The sequence below is a fragment of the Triturus cristatus genome, chromosome 6, assembly GCF_964204655.1.
Source record: "Triturus cristatus chromosome 6, aTriCri1.1, whole genome shotgun sequence".
Classification (NCBI taxonomy): Eukaryota; Metazoa; Chordata; class Amphibia; order Caudata; family Salamandridae; genus Triturus; species Triturus cristatus.
The window spans coordinates 1,862,135,264-1,862,149,574 of NC_140589.1; the positions used below are offsets into that span (position 1 = coordinate 1,862,135,264).

General features: G+C 42.2%; 1 protein-coding gene across 1 annotated transcript in view; it reads right to left on the bottom strand.

The window, feature by feature from the left end:
* The window catches only part of LOC146822222 (uncharacterized), a 563,188-nt gene that overhangs the window by 127,130 nt on the left and 421,747 nt on the right, over positions 1-14,311 (bottom strand). Inside the window, exon 20 of the mRNA XM_085609987.1 lies at positions 9,449-9,595. Within this exon, the coding sequence (XP_085466113.1) occupies positions 9,449-9,595 (147 nt within the window). The remainder of the gene's footprint in view (positions 1-9,448; positions 9,596-14,311) is intronic.

A 14,311-nucleotide genomic window follows, 5' to 3' on the forward strand; every position in this document is an offset into this window, starting at 1 on the left:
ATGATTTTTATGCTCAATATGATACTCCATGACCTGACACTTTACCTTTTCACAAAATAATAAGGTTGCTGGTGTTGAAGAAATGGAAAGACAGGAATCAATCTGTTTTTCAGAGATTTCCAAACAAAATGCATGCGATTTCTGACTTTGAAGGTCAATTTCCCTAAATGCCGAAAGTTAATTCTACTTTAGCAGGTAATGCATCTTCCTCTTCATTGGATTCAGAAAAAGCGAACCTACTAGGGTTATTCATTCTCCTCAGACTGCCTCAATGGATCAGGAGAATCAACATTCCTTTTGTGGCTGAGGCCAGAGCTTGGGGTCTGCGATGTCTGGAAAAACCCGGCGACAACGTCAGTTGTAAAATAAAAAGCAACAGACTACGAAAACCTGACTACAGTATATCTGCTCCAGTAGGAGCCAGAACTTAACTATTTCACGAGGTTTGACTCTCGGGCATCCAAGACAAATGAATTCTGAATGTGGTTAAAATGGTTATTCTATTGAGTTGCATCATCCTCACTGGCTTCACTATTCAGAACAAAAGACATGGCTTGGCGCCAATCACTTCTGAATTAAATTGATTTATTGATGGGAAACAAGTCACAGTTCTAGTCCCTAGAAAACAAAGAAAACAGGGGCATAATTACTAGACACTATCAGCACAGGAACGTCACTTTTTTTATATTCCTGTGGCGATAGGGGCCTCGACTGATTTACAAGGCGGCCTTAAGCCACTTACCGTGGCTTAACACCGCCTTGTAAAAAAGGCACTCTTTCACACTATACTCAGCGTGAAAGGGACAGGTAATGGGTGTTGCATTGGGCGTTCCACCACAACACCCTTGAGGTTGTCCCATATTTACAAGATGTGGAGCAGCGCCAAAGATAAGACCAGGAAAGACTTGATCTTAGACAGGCAATACGATGAGAAATGTTTAGTTTCTCCTCATATATTGCTCTTTCCATATTTGCTGCATTCTGTTCATGTGTCCACTCAGGCTGCATAGCAAACCTGAAAGAAATCCTCCTAGTCACTATCCATGCTACATTCTCTAACAGACCCTCATCTAAACCGAAACCAAGCACTGGCTCAGGGTGATTACCACCAGAGAGTTGCCTTACTGAGTCGCGTTGTGTGAAACATCAGTAAATCTGGCCCTCATTAACTAACTTGGTGGGACCCTCTCTTTGTAGTATTGCAGAATCACGCATAAGCCGAGCATAGAAGGATGACAGCATTTTGTGAAAGCAATACTTCATTGGAGTTGCTGAGGGCCAGTAAAGGCACACATGCTGGTCCCCTCCTAAATTCCTACACAATTACATACAAATATATTAAATAGATCGAAATCTCTCTAAACAAATCAATGTATTTAAGTTGGGGCTGTATGTTTCAGTCTGCCTGCTCCGCCTCGTTCTGAAGCAGGAGACAGAAGCCAGGCAGTAAATCAACTTTCAACAATGTGACGCAGGTCACAGGACTTTCAGTTGTAAATCCCTTCATTGCCATTGTGGTCTGTGGAGGTATGCAATCTGTAGAGCTGTGACATGATCAGTGTCACGGTTTCGGGCATCAGAGACTTCATTCCTGCGTGATTTCAAACATCTGTCATTCACACGCAAAAGATCCCACCCTTTAGTCATACGTGAGAGTGGATGCAAGCAAGTCTGATTTGGTACCTTGTTCTCAGTAATGGTAAGTGTTAGAATACTAATCTCTGGTGTTATGTATATTGTGCTTAGACCTCTCACCGCGCTAACCTCCCCACTGTGACACCCCAGACCCTGGCTGCACGTCGCTGGCCCATTTGAACTGGAGCTGTAGCATTTGTTCCCCCCCAAATGTGTTTGTACTATGTTGGCCCTACTAAGATCCAGTGGGGGCGATTTGGGAGTCAAAGCCAGAGAGCTTCTTGAGTGAGCCTAAACCACTAAATCTCAATCGTGGATGCAGAGGTACATGAAATAATAGTGGGAATGAGGACCACCATAGAGCAAACATTTTGATGCTTGTGGCTTTCTAACTCTCCACCCAGTTTTGAAGGGATGAGACTAGTGTGGTGAAATGGCTTAGTGCAATCTTAAAATTATTTTAGAATTGGAGAGCATGATAAATCTATTAAACAATAAGAATTGTTTATTACACTGGTTGTGTATTTTGAGACTTTTTTTGTCCAGATTTGCTACCAGGTCACCAACATTTGTAACATGCTCAAGGTGAAAACTTGAAAGACGCAAGGCATGAGCTTAGTGTCATGCCTTTCACCATTAGGTTTGTACTACGCCAATAGTAGTGCTGGCCTCAACCTCACCCCTACGTTTCAGCACATCTCGGAATTCCAGCCAAAAGAAACCATGGCCTCTCATTTACAGAACAGACTCCAGTGTACCCATGGTTGAGCAGACCAGGGAATCACTGGCAAGAGCTGACAAAAACACCCAATCCCTTCCTTACAGGAATGGCGGCAAGGCTTGGGAACAAAATGTGGCATAACTGGGCAGAAAGCTGCACCATGCACAAGGTGTAGGTGTACGTGCTCTGAGCTCATGTATACTTTTGTACTGTGGAGGACCATTTCCACACCTATAGGACTTTTCCACATTACTGTGTCCTCCTATCCAGCGTCCTTGTGTAATTATCCCATGCCAGTCTTATGCGTACTATTGCTCCTGTGCCCCTATTGCCAGTGCACTCATGACAGTGTGCTCAGGTCACAGCCCTGGTTACATCATCTGTGCCCTTCTATCACTGTACCTGCACGTTATCCCCTTGTCAGTGGAAAAGCCCCAAATTCTGTGCCAGGTTCCCAACGTGCTTGTGTATCTGCCATTTAAGCAGTCAGTGTGCCAGAGTATGAGATTAAAATTGGCCCTGTCTTTATGGCCCTAAGTTAACCCTGATGTCAAAAACATGAATTGATTTACCAATAATGAAGGATAAAAACTTTAAAGCAATGCATTCTGCGATTTAGTTCCTGTCTTATTTCACATCTTTATTTAATCTTGCATTCTCCAAAAGATACCTATTTTATAATGTTATTTTGTATCTGTATTTTTTTCTGTGCATGTTTTGAGCCATGCCCGGTGTTTATGAGGGCCTTTGATTGTGAAGCCAAAGAAAGTGCGTGTCAGTGGGTTGGCCTCTCTGCAGAGCATACAGAGCAATGTTTATGTATTCCATTTGCAATTAAAATTCTGTTGAAAAGATTGTGAAGGGGGTGCACAGATGTCAAAATATTATTATTTTTAAAAAAAATTCTATTAGGCAGCTTCAATACGTACAAAAATATGGAAGATAATTAAAACAATATTTCAGTAATATAGCTGCATACCTAAATCCGTTAAGAGATAAATAATGGAACAGTAAAATGCTAAGACATGTAGAAGCTTTACATTCTGCGGCAGGGATATCCCACACATACATATTTCAATTACATTAAATTACATTTATTCACAGGAGTATGACCTATTACAAGTACTATATAGAGACAGAAACTAAAACCTATCTTTCCAGGAGGTAATAGGCAACCAAATTTGAATACCACGCTGTCTAGCCTTTTTACCCTTTGCTGAATAGATTGCCGTTTCTTGATTGGATATCCCCAAGAACCGGGTTAACCAAACTTGAAAGTTAGGAGAATCGATATCTTTCCATCGTGTAGCCAATATTAACCTATATACAGCCATACCAAAAAACAAGCATATTTCTTCTTCTTTACTATGCCCTAGGGTATTATCGTAGCCTAACAGAAAAAGGGTCGGGGACATATGAACTTTATGCCCAAATACCTCTTCCCAGAAGTCTGATACTTTTGATTTGAGGGTAGTTAATTTGCTACATTCAGCGAGCATATGTATTAAATGAGCCGGGCCTGTACCACACCTGGGACATTTATCGTCTATTCTTTTCCCCCATGTGTGCAACTTTGCCGGTGTAAAATATAAGTTGTATATAGTCTTATAAAGTTGGGCCTTGAGGGTTGATGTTAGAAAAACCTTAGCAGTAAGGGAGAGGACCTTATCAATGTCAACATTTGGATTGTTCAACTTAGATGCCCAGAGTGATTCTGTTCTCTCCAAATCGTCATGTTGTTGTTCCAGCAACAGCTCGTAGAGTATGCTTATACTAGAAATTTTCTTCCCCTCGATATGATCAAGAATAGAAATATTCAACATTGAAATGTTTGAGAGTTTTGAGGAAAGATGGTATTTATTTGAATATACTTGAAGAGGTCTGAGGTCGGAATGTTGAATTTTATTTGGAGATTAGAGAACCTCACACCGGGCTCAGTGTCTAGAAAATCCCCCACTGATACCAGTCCGAGGCTCTCCCACCTCTTAGCAATATCGTCATTGACTTGCCTAGAGAGCAGGAAGGAGTGCCATAATGGTGTATATTTATTGATTTTTGAGATATCCAAATGTTTGGAAACTTTCTTCCATACCTTCCAAGCGCTGTCAATAATTTTAAACGTAACCTTCTTGTAGTACGAGGGTTCTATCTGTCTCAACAAAAGGCCTTTTGCTTTCTCCCCTACAGCTAGCTCATGTATTGAGGGGATCCCAGTCCCAGCTATGTTATTACTTGTTGGGTTTGTGTTAAATAATGGAAACATCCCTTGGAGGAGACTGGCCCAAAAATATAAAGTTATATTTGAAAGCCCTAAGACCCCTCTCTCCTGCGGTAGGGAGAGGAATTTTGAGGATCTCCTAATTTTACCGTATCCCCAGATAAATTTAGATATTTGTGATTCTAGGGCTATAATCATCTTATCCTCAACAATTATAGGGATTGCGCGAAAAAAGTACAGTATCCTCGGAAAAATGATAATTTTAACAAAGTTAACCCTACCAATGATTGAGAGATATAAACTATTGACCCTCAAAAGGTCCTTTTTTATGTTTTCAAGCAGGGGGTCATAATTAAGTTTATTAATATTTTCGATCTGCGGGGATATAGAGACGCCTAGATAAACAGCATTGGTTGCCTTTCTGGGATCATTAAATAGAATATTATTTGTACAGATAACGACTGTTTTTTCGCGGTTCAAAGAATATCCGGACATGGCCCTGAAGGACTGAGTTATATTCTCAATTTCTCCAATTGCCTCGGTGGGGTTTGGTGTTACGACCGCCACGTCATCGGCGTAAGCAAGTATCTTAGTTTCATACGTGCCTGTCTTAATCGGTGTTATCGCAGTACTTGCCAATAATTTCATAATCAGGGGATTTATATAGAGGGCAAATAATATCGGGGAACAGGGACACCCCTGCCTTGTGCCCCTTAAGATGTTAAATGATCTAGATTCTAAGCCCATCGTCTGAACTTTAGCGATTGGATCTTGATACATTGCTTGTATAGATCTAACAAAGCAGGCCCCAAAGTTGTTAAGATCCATTATCGCCCACATGTATTTCCATGAGACTCGATCAAAGGCCTTCTCGGCGTCAAGGAGGATCATAGACATCCGGCCCCCCGTCGCCGCCATGATGTCAAATAGTGATATGACCCTACGGGTATGATCCGTAGTTCCTTTGTGGGGAATGAAACCATGCTGCCACGGGGAGACCAGATGTTCTACCACCCTCCTGAGCCGATTGGCCAAGACCTTTGCGTATATTTTTTAGTCTGAATTTTATTAAGGAAATAGGGCGATACGAAGTGGGAAGTTCTGGAGGCTTACCCTTCTTAGGAAATATCACTATGTTGGTCTCCTTCCAAGATAGAGGCGTATTGCCATTCCCCTGTATACCTATACAAAGATCTAATATATATGGTATAATGACCTCTCCCAGAATTTTATAGGTCTAGGGGGATCTTATCCGGACCAGCTGCCTTGCCAGAAGCAAGATCCATTAGGGCCGCTTGTACCTCGACTAACGCAATGTCTTTGTCTAAGTCGTCTCTAGTGGCTACGTCAAGAATATTATTGAATCCACATTCCAAAGCCGTAATGATTCTTTAATTTCGTCTATCTCAAGAGTCTCTTCATTACTGTAAAGGTTTTCATAATATCCTTTAAATACCTCTAGTATCTTATCTGGTTCGGTATAAGTCATACCGTTTGCATGGATATTACTAATTTTATTTAGTGATTTTTTCTGTCGGGTACGTTGGGCTAATTGCTTTCCAACCCTTTCCCCGTCTTCGTACAGTTTGTAGCGGCTAGTTTGAAAGGTTTCAGCTGCTTTCTGATTGATCCTGCTATTAATCATAGTTTTAAGAATTAGCAGTTTGCGTAGTGTAACTTTGCCGTCCCCACCTTTCATTATAGCGGTTGTGTGTTCCTTCTCAACTTTGGCAAGGTCTTGCATCTGCTGCTGGTTAACCAGATTCGCCTCTTTCTTTTGTTTGGCTACGAAACTCAAAGTCCCTCCCCTAAGAGCAGCCTTGAAGCAGTCCCACACTATAGCCCTCGATGTACTATATCGATTACAATCAAAGTACCCCTGTGCCCAAATCTTTATGTGGTCAATATACTCTCTATTTGCGAGGAGTTTCCTGTCGAATGTCCAAATAAAGCGGGGCCTATAAAGATTAGACCAATTAATAGTCAAAATATTTTCAAGGCAAAAGCAAGAGAAAATAAAGTGTTTACGTTTAAGGAGTGTGGTGTATGTTTGGGGTAGGTGTACGTGCTCTGAGCTCATGTATACTTTTGTACTGTGGAGGACCATTTCCACACCTATAGGACTTTTCCACATTACTGTGTCCTCCTATCCAGCGTCCTTGTGTGATTATCCCATGCCAGTCTTATGCGTACTATTGCTCCTGTGCTCCTATTGCCAGTGCCCTCATGACAGTGTGCTCAGGTCACAGCCCTGGTTACATCATCTGTGCCCTTCTATCACTGTACCTGTACATTATCACCTTGTCAGTGGAAAAGCCCCAAATTCTGTGCCAGGTTCCCAACGTGCTTGTGTATCTGCCATTTAAGCAGTCAGTGTACCAGAGTATGAGATTAAAATTGGCCCTGTCTTTATGTCCCTAAGTTAACCCTGATGTCAAAAACATGAATTGATTTACCAATAATGAATGATAAAAACGTTAAAGCAATGCATTCTGCGAGTTAGTTCCTGTCTTATTTCACATGCTTTATTTAATCTTGCATTCTCCAAGAGATACCTATTTTATAATGTTATTGTGTATCTGTATTTTTTTCTGTGCATGCTTTGAGCCATGCCCGGTGTTTATGAGGGCCTTTGATTGTGAAGCCAAAGAAAGTGCGTGTCAGTGGGTTGGCCTCTCTGCAGAGCATACAGAGCAGTGTTTAAGTATTCCATTTGCAATTAAAATTCTGTGGAAATGATTGTGAAGGGGGTGCACAGATGTCAAATAATTTTCAAGTCAAAAGTAAGAGAAAATAAAGTGTTTACATTTGAAGGAGTGTGGTGTATGTTTGGGGCAGTGAATTGAGAGGGATGCAGGGACGAATGAGAAGAGGGTGCTGAAGAGGAAAGAGGTGGTTAAAGATGTGCAGATGGACGAGAAAAAGAGAAAAAGAGGATACATATCTAACAAAAAAGCCCCATAACGAAAGGCCAAAACTCCTTCTACAGGCCTTAATGCTATTTAATTCACACTTGCAATTTCAGAATTGAAACATTTCCAATGTTCATTATTTATAATAAATGTTTGACAAGGCGAATCGTACTGACAGATTTAGGTGTATGTCAGTTGTTCTGTCATTCATCTGGATACAATTACATCTCAGAGGAAAATCAAAATACCGGTCAGGTGGCACATTATGGGAATCACTAAAATGTATTTGATATGTTCCCCTACTTTTTTCATCCCTCTTAAAGACCTGTCTGCACATATTTCTATTTAACTGGAGGCAGCCAGCAGCTGTGGGTGTTCCTGATGCCTGGGCAAACATACATTTTAAAGGGCTAAGTTTGCCACGCTGTACAATTCACACATTACAGTAACTGTTAAACATATTAATTCAGTAAGATATGGGACAGTTTTTAATGTGTTTAATATTTCAAGACTATGCGTTCCCGCTGCTTTATAAGCATTGCTTTATCAATACATTCATTTGCTGTAAAATGCACCATGTGCCAATCTTATTTTCAATTTTAAATTTTTTTTGGAATAGGGACCCACCCTGGACCCCAGGTTTTTCCATTAGACTTGTTTGTGTCGCTCGCTATATAAAAGTCATGCCCAACGTTATGCCTCACCACTTTCAAATATCACCAGCTGCCACTGATCGATGCATCACTCCTCTAGCGTGAATTAACCTTGCACATCACATTTGGAACGGCTGCACTCAGAACGTGCGCTTCTCTCAATGGAACAGATGCTTTGCTGCAGTTGCGTGAAGAAATCCGGTGCAACACCCCAACTGCGTGGGGATCATCAACGCATCTCATGTTTCTAAAAGGATTACGGTATTTTTGCTCAGCGGGCCCTGCATGGGTCCTATAGCTGATCTGCACTCTATCACAGGCAGCATAAACTCTCAACTTTGTTGCAGTGCGGGGTGACCAATTAACTCTTTGAGCGCTATTTGCTTCTGAGCGTTATTTTTGCATTTGACCTTTAAAAATTCCTATCTCGACTTCTACTCATTGGATTTTAGTTTTTCTTTCTTCTTGTTTTATTAACAAAAGTATTTTCTATTTTTCTAACCTGAAGTTGAGCCTTTTTGTCGTATTTTCACTGTGTTACTGTGTGCACAAATACTTTACACATTGCCTCCTAAGACTGCAGACTCTGTGCTAAGCTGCCACTGGATGAACACAAGTTGATTTTTCTTGTGTACCCAACTTACCCTGACTAGGACTTCGGTTGTTGCTTGGACAGGGTGTATACTCTGCCAACCAGAAACCCAGGGGCAGATTTACAAGTCCCTTGCGTCACTTTTAGGCTGCTGTTGCATCACTTAACGGTGGCGTAAAAAATACGGCAAATTTACTACGTGACGCATCTAGGGAGATGCATGACATTGTAAAGCCCTGCGTAACATTATACCTGCGTCAGGTATATGATTATGCAGAGTAGGCGTGCCCACGCAGGAAAGCCTCGTAAAAGTGAAGCAGTGAAATGTACAAGATTTCACTGTGTGACTTTTAGGACACCACTGCGTCAAAACCTTATGCCTACTTGAAGCAGGCATAAGGAGTGACGCAGTGTATTGGAAATAGGCCACAACACGCATTGCTTGTGACACAACTCCAGCAATGCATGCCTTTTCCACCAACAGATGCGTCAGAATTTCTGACGCATCTGTCAATCCTTGCGTCATAGTGCGCCGTATTGTAAATACGGCACATCTATGGTGACGCAAGGGTTTTTCACTCAGGTGCAGGGAAACTGATGCATCTCTACAGATGCGTCAGTTTCTTTTAAATCTGCCCCCTCAATTTCTAACAATTGTCATAACACCGCAACTTTTGCCTTGAACCATTCTCACATTGAAGTGCGTAGTATCCCCACCTGTCTCTGTGCACGCCATACTGCAATTTCCATGGCAACAGCACCGCTGTGTCCCTGGGCACTGCTTGTCGCTGCTGCACTCTGCAGGAGCAGGAGGAGAAAGCAGACAGCTGGACCCGTTGAAGGCTGGACAGGATCCAGGTTTATCTGAAACGGAATTCATCAGAATGAATTAGATTCTGCTGTTGCTGCTTTTTTCAGTTAATAATAAAGTATTGGAAAACAGATATGTAGTTATGGAAACATTTGATTCTACCATTTTTTCTTACTAAAATTGCACCAATTAGTCGATTTTAATTTGAAATCCGTGCTAAACCTGCATCATTCTCTTCAGATCTTGTCTTACGCTATGCAAGAGTTATTTCACCCCATTCACCTCTGTTCTGCGGTTTGCTGTTTCCTATTCCAGACCCAATGATTCTCTTCTTTTTGGCTATACTAGTGGTACTATGTTGAAGTGCCACAGCTCCCAAGATTTCCCTACTTTTAACACTTTAACAATTATTTGTAGGGCAGCATTTGCACGACGGTTATCAGAATGCATGCACTGTACAGAATACATGCGGCGGGAGGACCCTTCTCCCATTGGCCAACGAAGCACTTTAGCTCATTCGGGATAAACCACGCCATCAGTACTGGGGAGCTGGTTAGATTCTACACTCCTACTCTTGAACTCCTGGTAGAGACTTACAAACCCGAACATGAGATGTTACCAACCAACCATGGTTGTATTTTTAGGCTCCCAAACTGGAATAGAGCAAACAACTCAGGTGTCCTTCAGCCAAATGAAGGACGAAGATACTGTGTTCTGTCTGTCGAAGTTGTCTTCACCTCAACTCAGTCCTTGGGTATGAAAGCCTTGGTTACCTGTGTTAATATAGGAGGTGACCAGGCAGATGTGTAAAAAGATGTTTCAACTCTCCTTGGTAACAGAACTCCAGGACAAACACTAAGAGGCATATGTACAAGGAAGTGGTGGAGTGAGGTGTTAGCCGTCATGGCTTAACGCCTCACTCCGCCACTTCAGAAACGCAAGGCTGCACCATATTTACAAGGATATGGTGTGGCCTTGCGTTTCCCCCGTGTTGGTGTTACACTTAGCAGTGTAGCGCCAATGCAGGCACCCTTGCACCATAGTGCAAGGGTGTCTGCGTGCAGTAAAGATTGTTTCTGTACAGGAAGGTCCCCCTTCCTGCACATAAACAATCTTTAAATGCCATGTTGTCACTTCTATGTGTGCTGCTTAATGCAGCACACATGGAAGTCACAAAATGACTTTTTTTTTAATGATTGTTTATGCGCAGGAAGGGGGACCTTCCTGTACATAAACAATCCAAGGCTTATTGCTTTTACCATGTGTGCTGCTCAAGGCAGCACACATGGACAAAGCAAAAACGAGGAAAAATAAAGCATTTCTCCTCGTTTCGCCAAGTTAAGACCAGGCTTTCCCTGGTCTTGATTTTGGTGATGCCTCCTATTTACGCTGCCATTGTAAATAGGGAGCAGCGTCAAAATCAATGGGTGTTGCGGTGGAACGCACCACCCACTGCCCACACCTTTCACGCTAAGCATAGCGTGAAAGGGGGCGTTATTTACAAGGCAGCGTTAAGCCGCGTTAAGTGACCTAACGCTGCCGAGGCCCGTATCGCCACCACAACACCACTGAAAGTGACGTTGTGATGGTGATAGGGGTTTCTACATATGCCCTTAAGTCTTATAAAGCAGCTCCCCCCCAACTTCAAGGATAAGGCAGGATGGAGAAAATACATATAAAACAATCTATGATAAATAATGCACTTCATTCCAAATTTTAGCATCAACTCATCAAACATTGAGGCATATTAACAACGAAGTGACGGAGTGCGGCGTCAGCCTTCCTGGCTTAACGCTGCACTCCGCCTCTTCTGAAACACAAGGCTGCCCCTTATTTACAACAATATGGTTCAGCCCTGTGTTTCCCCCTGCACTGGCACTAAACTTAGCAGCCTAGCACCAACGCAGGCACCTTTGCACCATAGTGCAAGGGTGTCTGGGTTGAGGGGAAGATTGTTTATGTGCAGGAAGGGAAGCCTTCCTGCACATAAACAATCTTCCCCTCAACACAGACACATAAACAATATTTGAATTATGTTTTGTAACTTATGTGTGTTGCCTAATGCAGCACACATAGAAGTTGCAAAATGTAATTTCTTTTTTTTATTGTTTATGTGCAGGAAGGGTCACCTTCCTGCACATGCACAATCAATGGCAATTTGCTGTTTCCATGTGTGTTGCACAAGGCAGCACACAAGGAAACAGCAAAAACGAGAAGAAATAAAGCATTGCCCTCGCCTTTCACGCTAAGTAGAGCGTGAAAGAGTGCCTTATTTACAAGGCAGCGTTAAGCCATGTTAAGTGGCTTAACGCTGCTTTGTAATAAGGCGAAGCCCCTATAGCCAACGCAGCGTGACTGAAAGTGACGTTGTGGTGGCGATAGGAGCTTGTAAATATGCCCCTTACTGTGGACTCCCCCACCACTTTCTGTAGACGTGACAACAAACAAAGAAGGAAATCCACCCGTGGCCACAGCACAAGAAAGACACACACCAAAGATAGGAAATGTAATACTTCACATCACATTAGCCCATGACACACCATGGATACATGTCAACATCTGGACGCTGTCCCCACACACAGCATCTCTCTATCACTGGATTCAGTGAACATACTGTAAGTACTGCCCTTCACTTGAAGTAACCCACCCTTTACACAATCTTACTAGGAGCACCTCATGGCAAATAATCCACCTTCCTATAAGGTTGAGGGAAATAGACCAGAGTGACACTGTGGAAGATTCACTCCAGCCAACACAAAGATGAACTCTGACCTATGGTCACCGAGCACCACAGTTTATCATTCTAAGAGGCTAAGTAGTAGTGGTGGAGTTAGAAATGTAGAGTGGACAGTAAAGAAGACACTGGACAGAAACATGATCACTGTAGGGACAGTGACCGAGACTCCGTAGAACTTCTGTAATTGCTTGAGTGTTCGGTAACTACACACATTTTAGGCAGGCGCGCAATGCCCATTGGGCTCAAAGGGCTTCAGCCCACTACCCCTCCCCCCCATGTGTGTCAGCCCGGGCTGGGACAGCTTCCTGGACACACACAGAGCCTCACTCGAGTACTTCACAGGTCTTTAAAAGACCATTTACTTGTTAACGAGGCTTTGTTGTTCTTTCACCCCTTCTTAGAGCCCCTGCATCTTCACTCTGCCGATTGCCGAAAGAATTAGCCCCTCCTGAAATTTATATAAGCCTCCCCCAAAAAAACTTCACTCTAGTTGCGCCTCTGATTTTAAACTCAGTATAGTTTACAAACCTTTCAAGACAAACACAAAATTACTCTTATGTTAAGGGGCAATTAATTACCAACTTTTTAGTGCAATGTTTCCCCCTGTAGCAACTAATGGCTAAATGCATTGTCAGGTGTTTAGATGTCAAGCAACGGAGTCCAATCAGGGCCGGACTGGCCGTAGCTGGCACTGGGCAATCCCCCGGTGGGCACACGTATGGGGGCTGGTTTTGTTGCAGGGCTGTTTTTGCAGCATAGCTGCAAAATCGGACCTGTAACAAAATCGGCCGAAAACAGGCCCTGAAAAAGAGCTCGGCGACACCCCAAATGCCTTCTGTGAATACCGAAAGTCTTAAAATTAGGATTTTTCTCAATTTAGTAGTCCTAAATTTAGGACTCCTAAATGCCTTCTGTGAATACCGAAAGCGTTAAAATTAGGATTTTTCTCAGTTTAGTAGTTGTAAAGTTAGGAGTCCTAACCTTAGGACTCCTAAACTGAGAAAAATACTAATTTTAAGGCTTTCTGTATTCACAGAAGGCATTTAGGAGTCCTAAAGTTAGGAGTCCTAAACTTAGGACTCCTAAACTGAGAAAAATACTAATTTTAAGGCTTTCTGTATTCACAGAAGGCATTTAGGAGTCCTAAAGTTAGGAGTCCTAAACTTAGGACCACTAAATTGAGAAAAATCCTAATTTTAAGACTTTCGGAATTCACAGAAGGCATTTAGGAGTCCTAAAGTTAGGAGTCCTAACTATACTACTACTAAACTGAGAAAAATCCTAATTTTAAGACTTTCGGTATTCACAGAAGGCATTTAGGAGTCCTAAAGTTAGGAGTCCTAAATTTAGGACTACTAAATTGAGAAAAATCCTACTTTTAAGACTTTCGGAATTCACAGAAGGCATTTAGGAGTCCTAAAGTTAGGAGTCCTAACTATACTACTACTAAACTGAGAAAAATCCTAATTTTAAGACTTTCGGTATTCACAGAAGGCATTTAGGAGTCCTAAAGTTAGGACTCCTAACTTCTGTGAATACCGAAATGAGTAAGTGCCTTCTGTGAATACCAAAATGAGTAAGTGCCTTCTGTGAATACCAAAATGGTAGTAAGTTTAGGATTTTGTCTTAAGTTAGTTCTGTGAATCGGGCCCTTAGAAGGTCCCAAAGGCGAGACCTATTGGCTACACCAATGCTTGTTTATGTTTGTACGTGGGTCATAAAAACAAAATAAAATGCATTAAAAAAGTGGACTTTAAGCTTACTTATTAAGATGCTTAATGTGTGTGAAATGGTGCTAAAGCACTTGTCCTCAGTTTTCCAGACAATTTACTGAAGAATTTCTCTTCTAAAGGACGTGTGGGGAATCATTATGTTGGTTTATTTTAACTGCTGCAATCAATTGAAGCATTGACTCACGGAGAACATCAAAGCGGCCGTGCGGCCGCGAAAGTGATCGTGATCAAACATCAAAGCTGTCGCGAAAGTGAAAGTAATCGCAGGCAGTAAGACGCAGGCAGTGCTGGCCATGTCA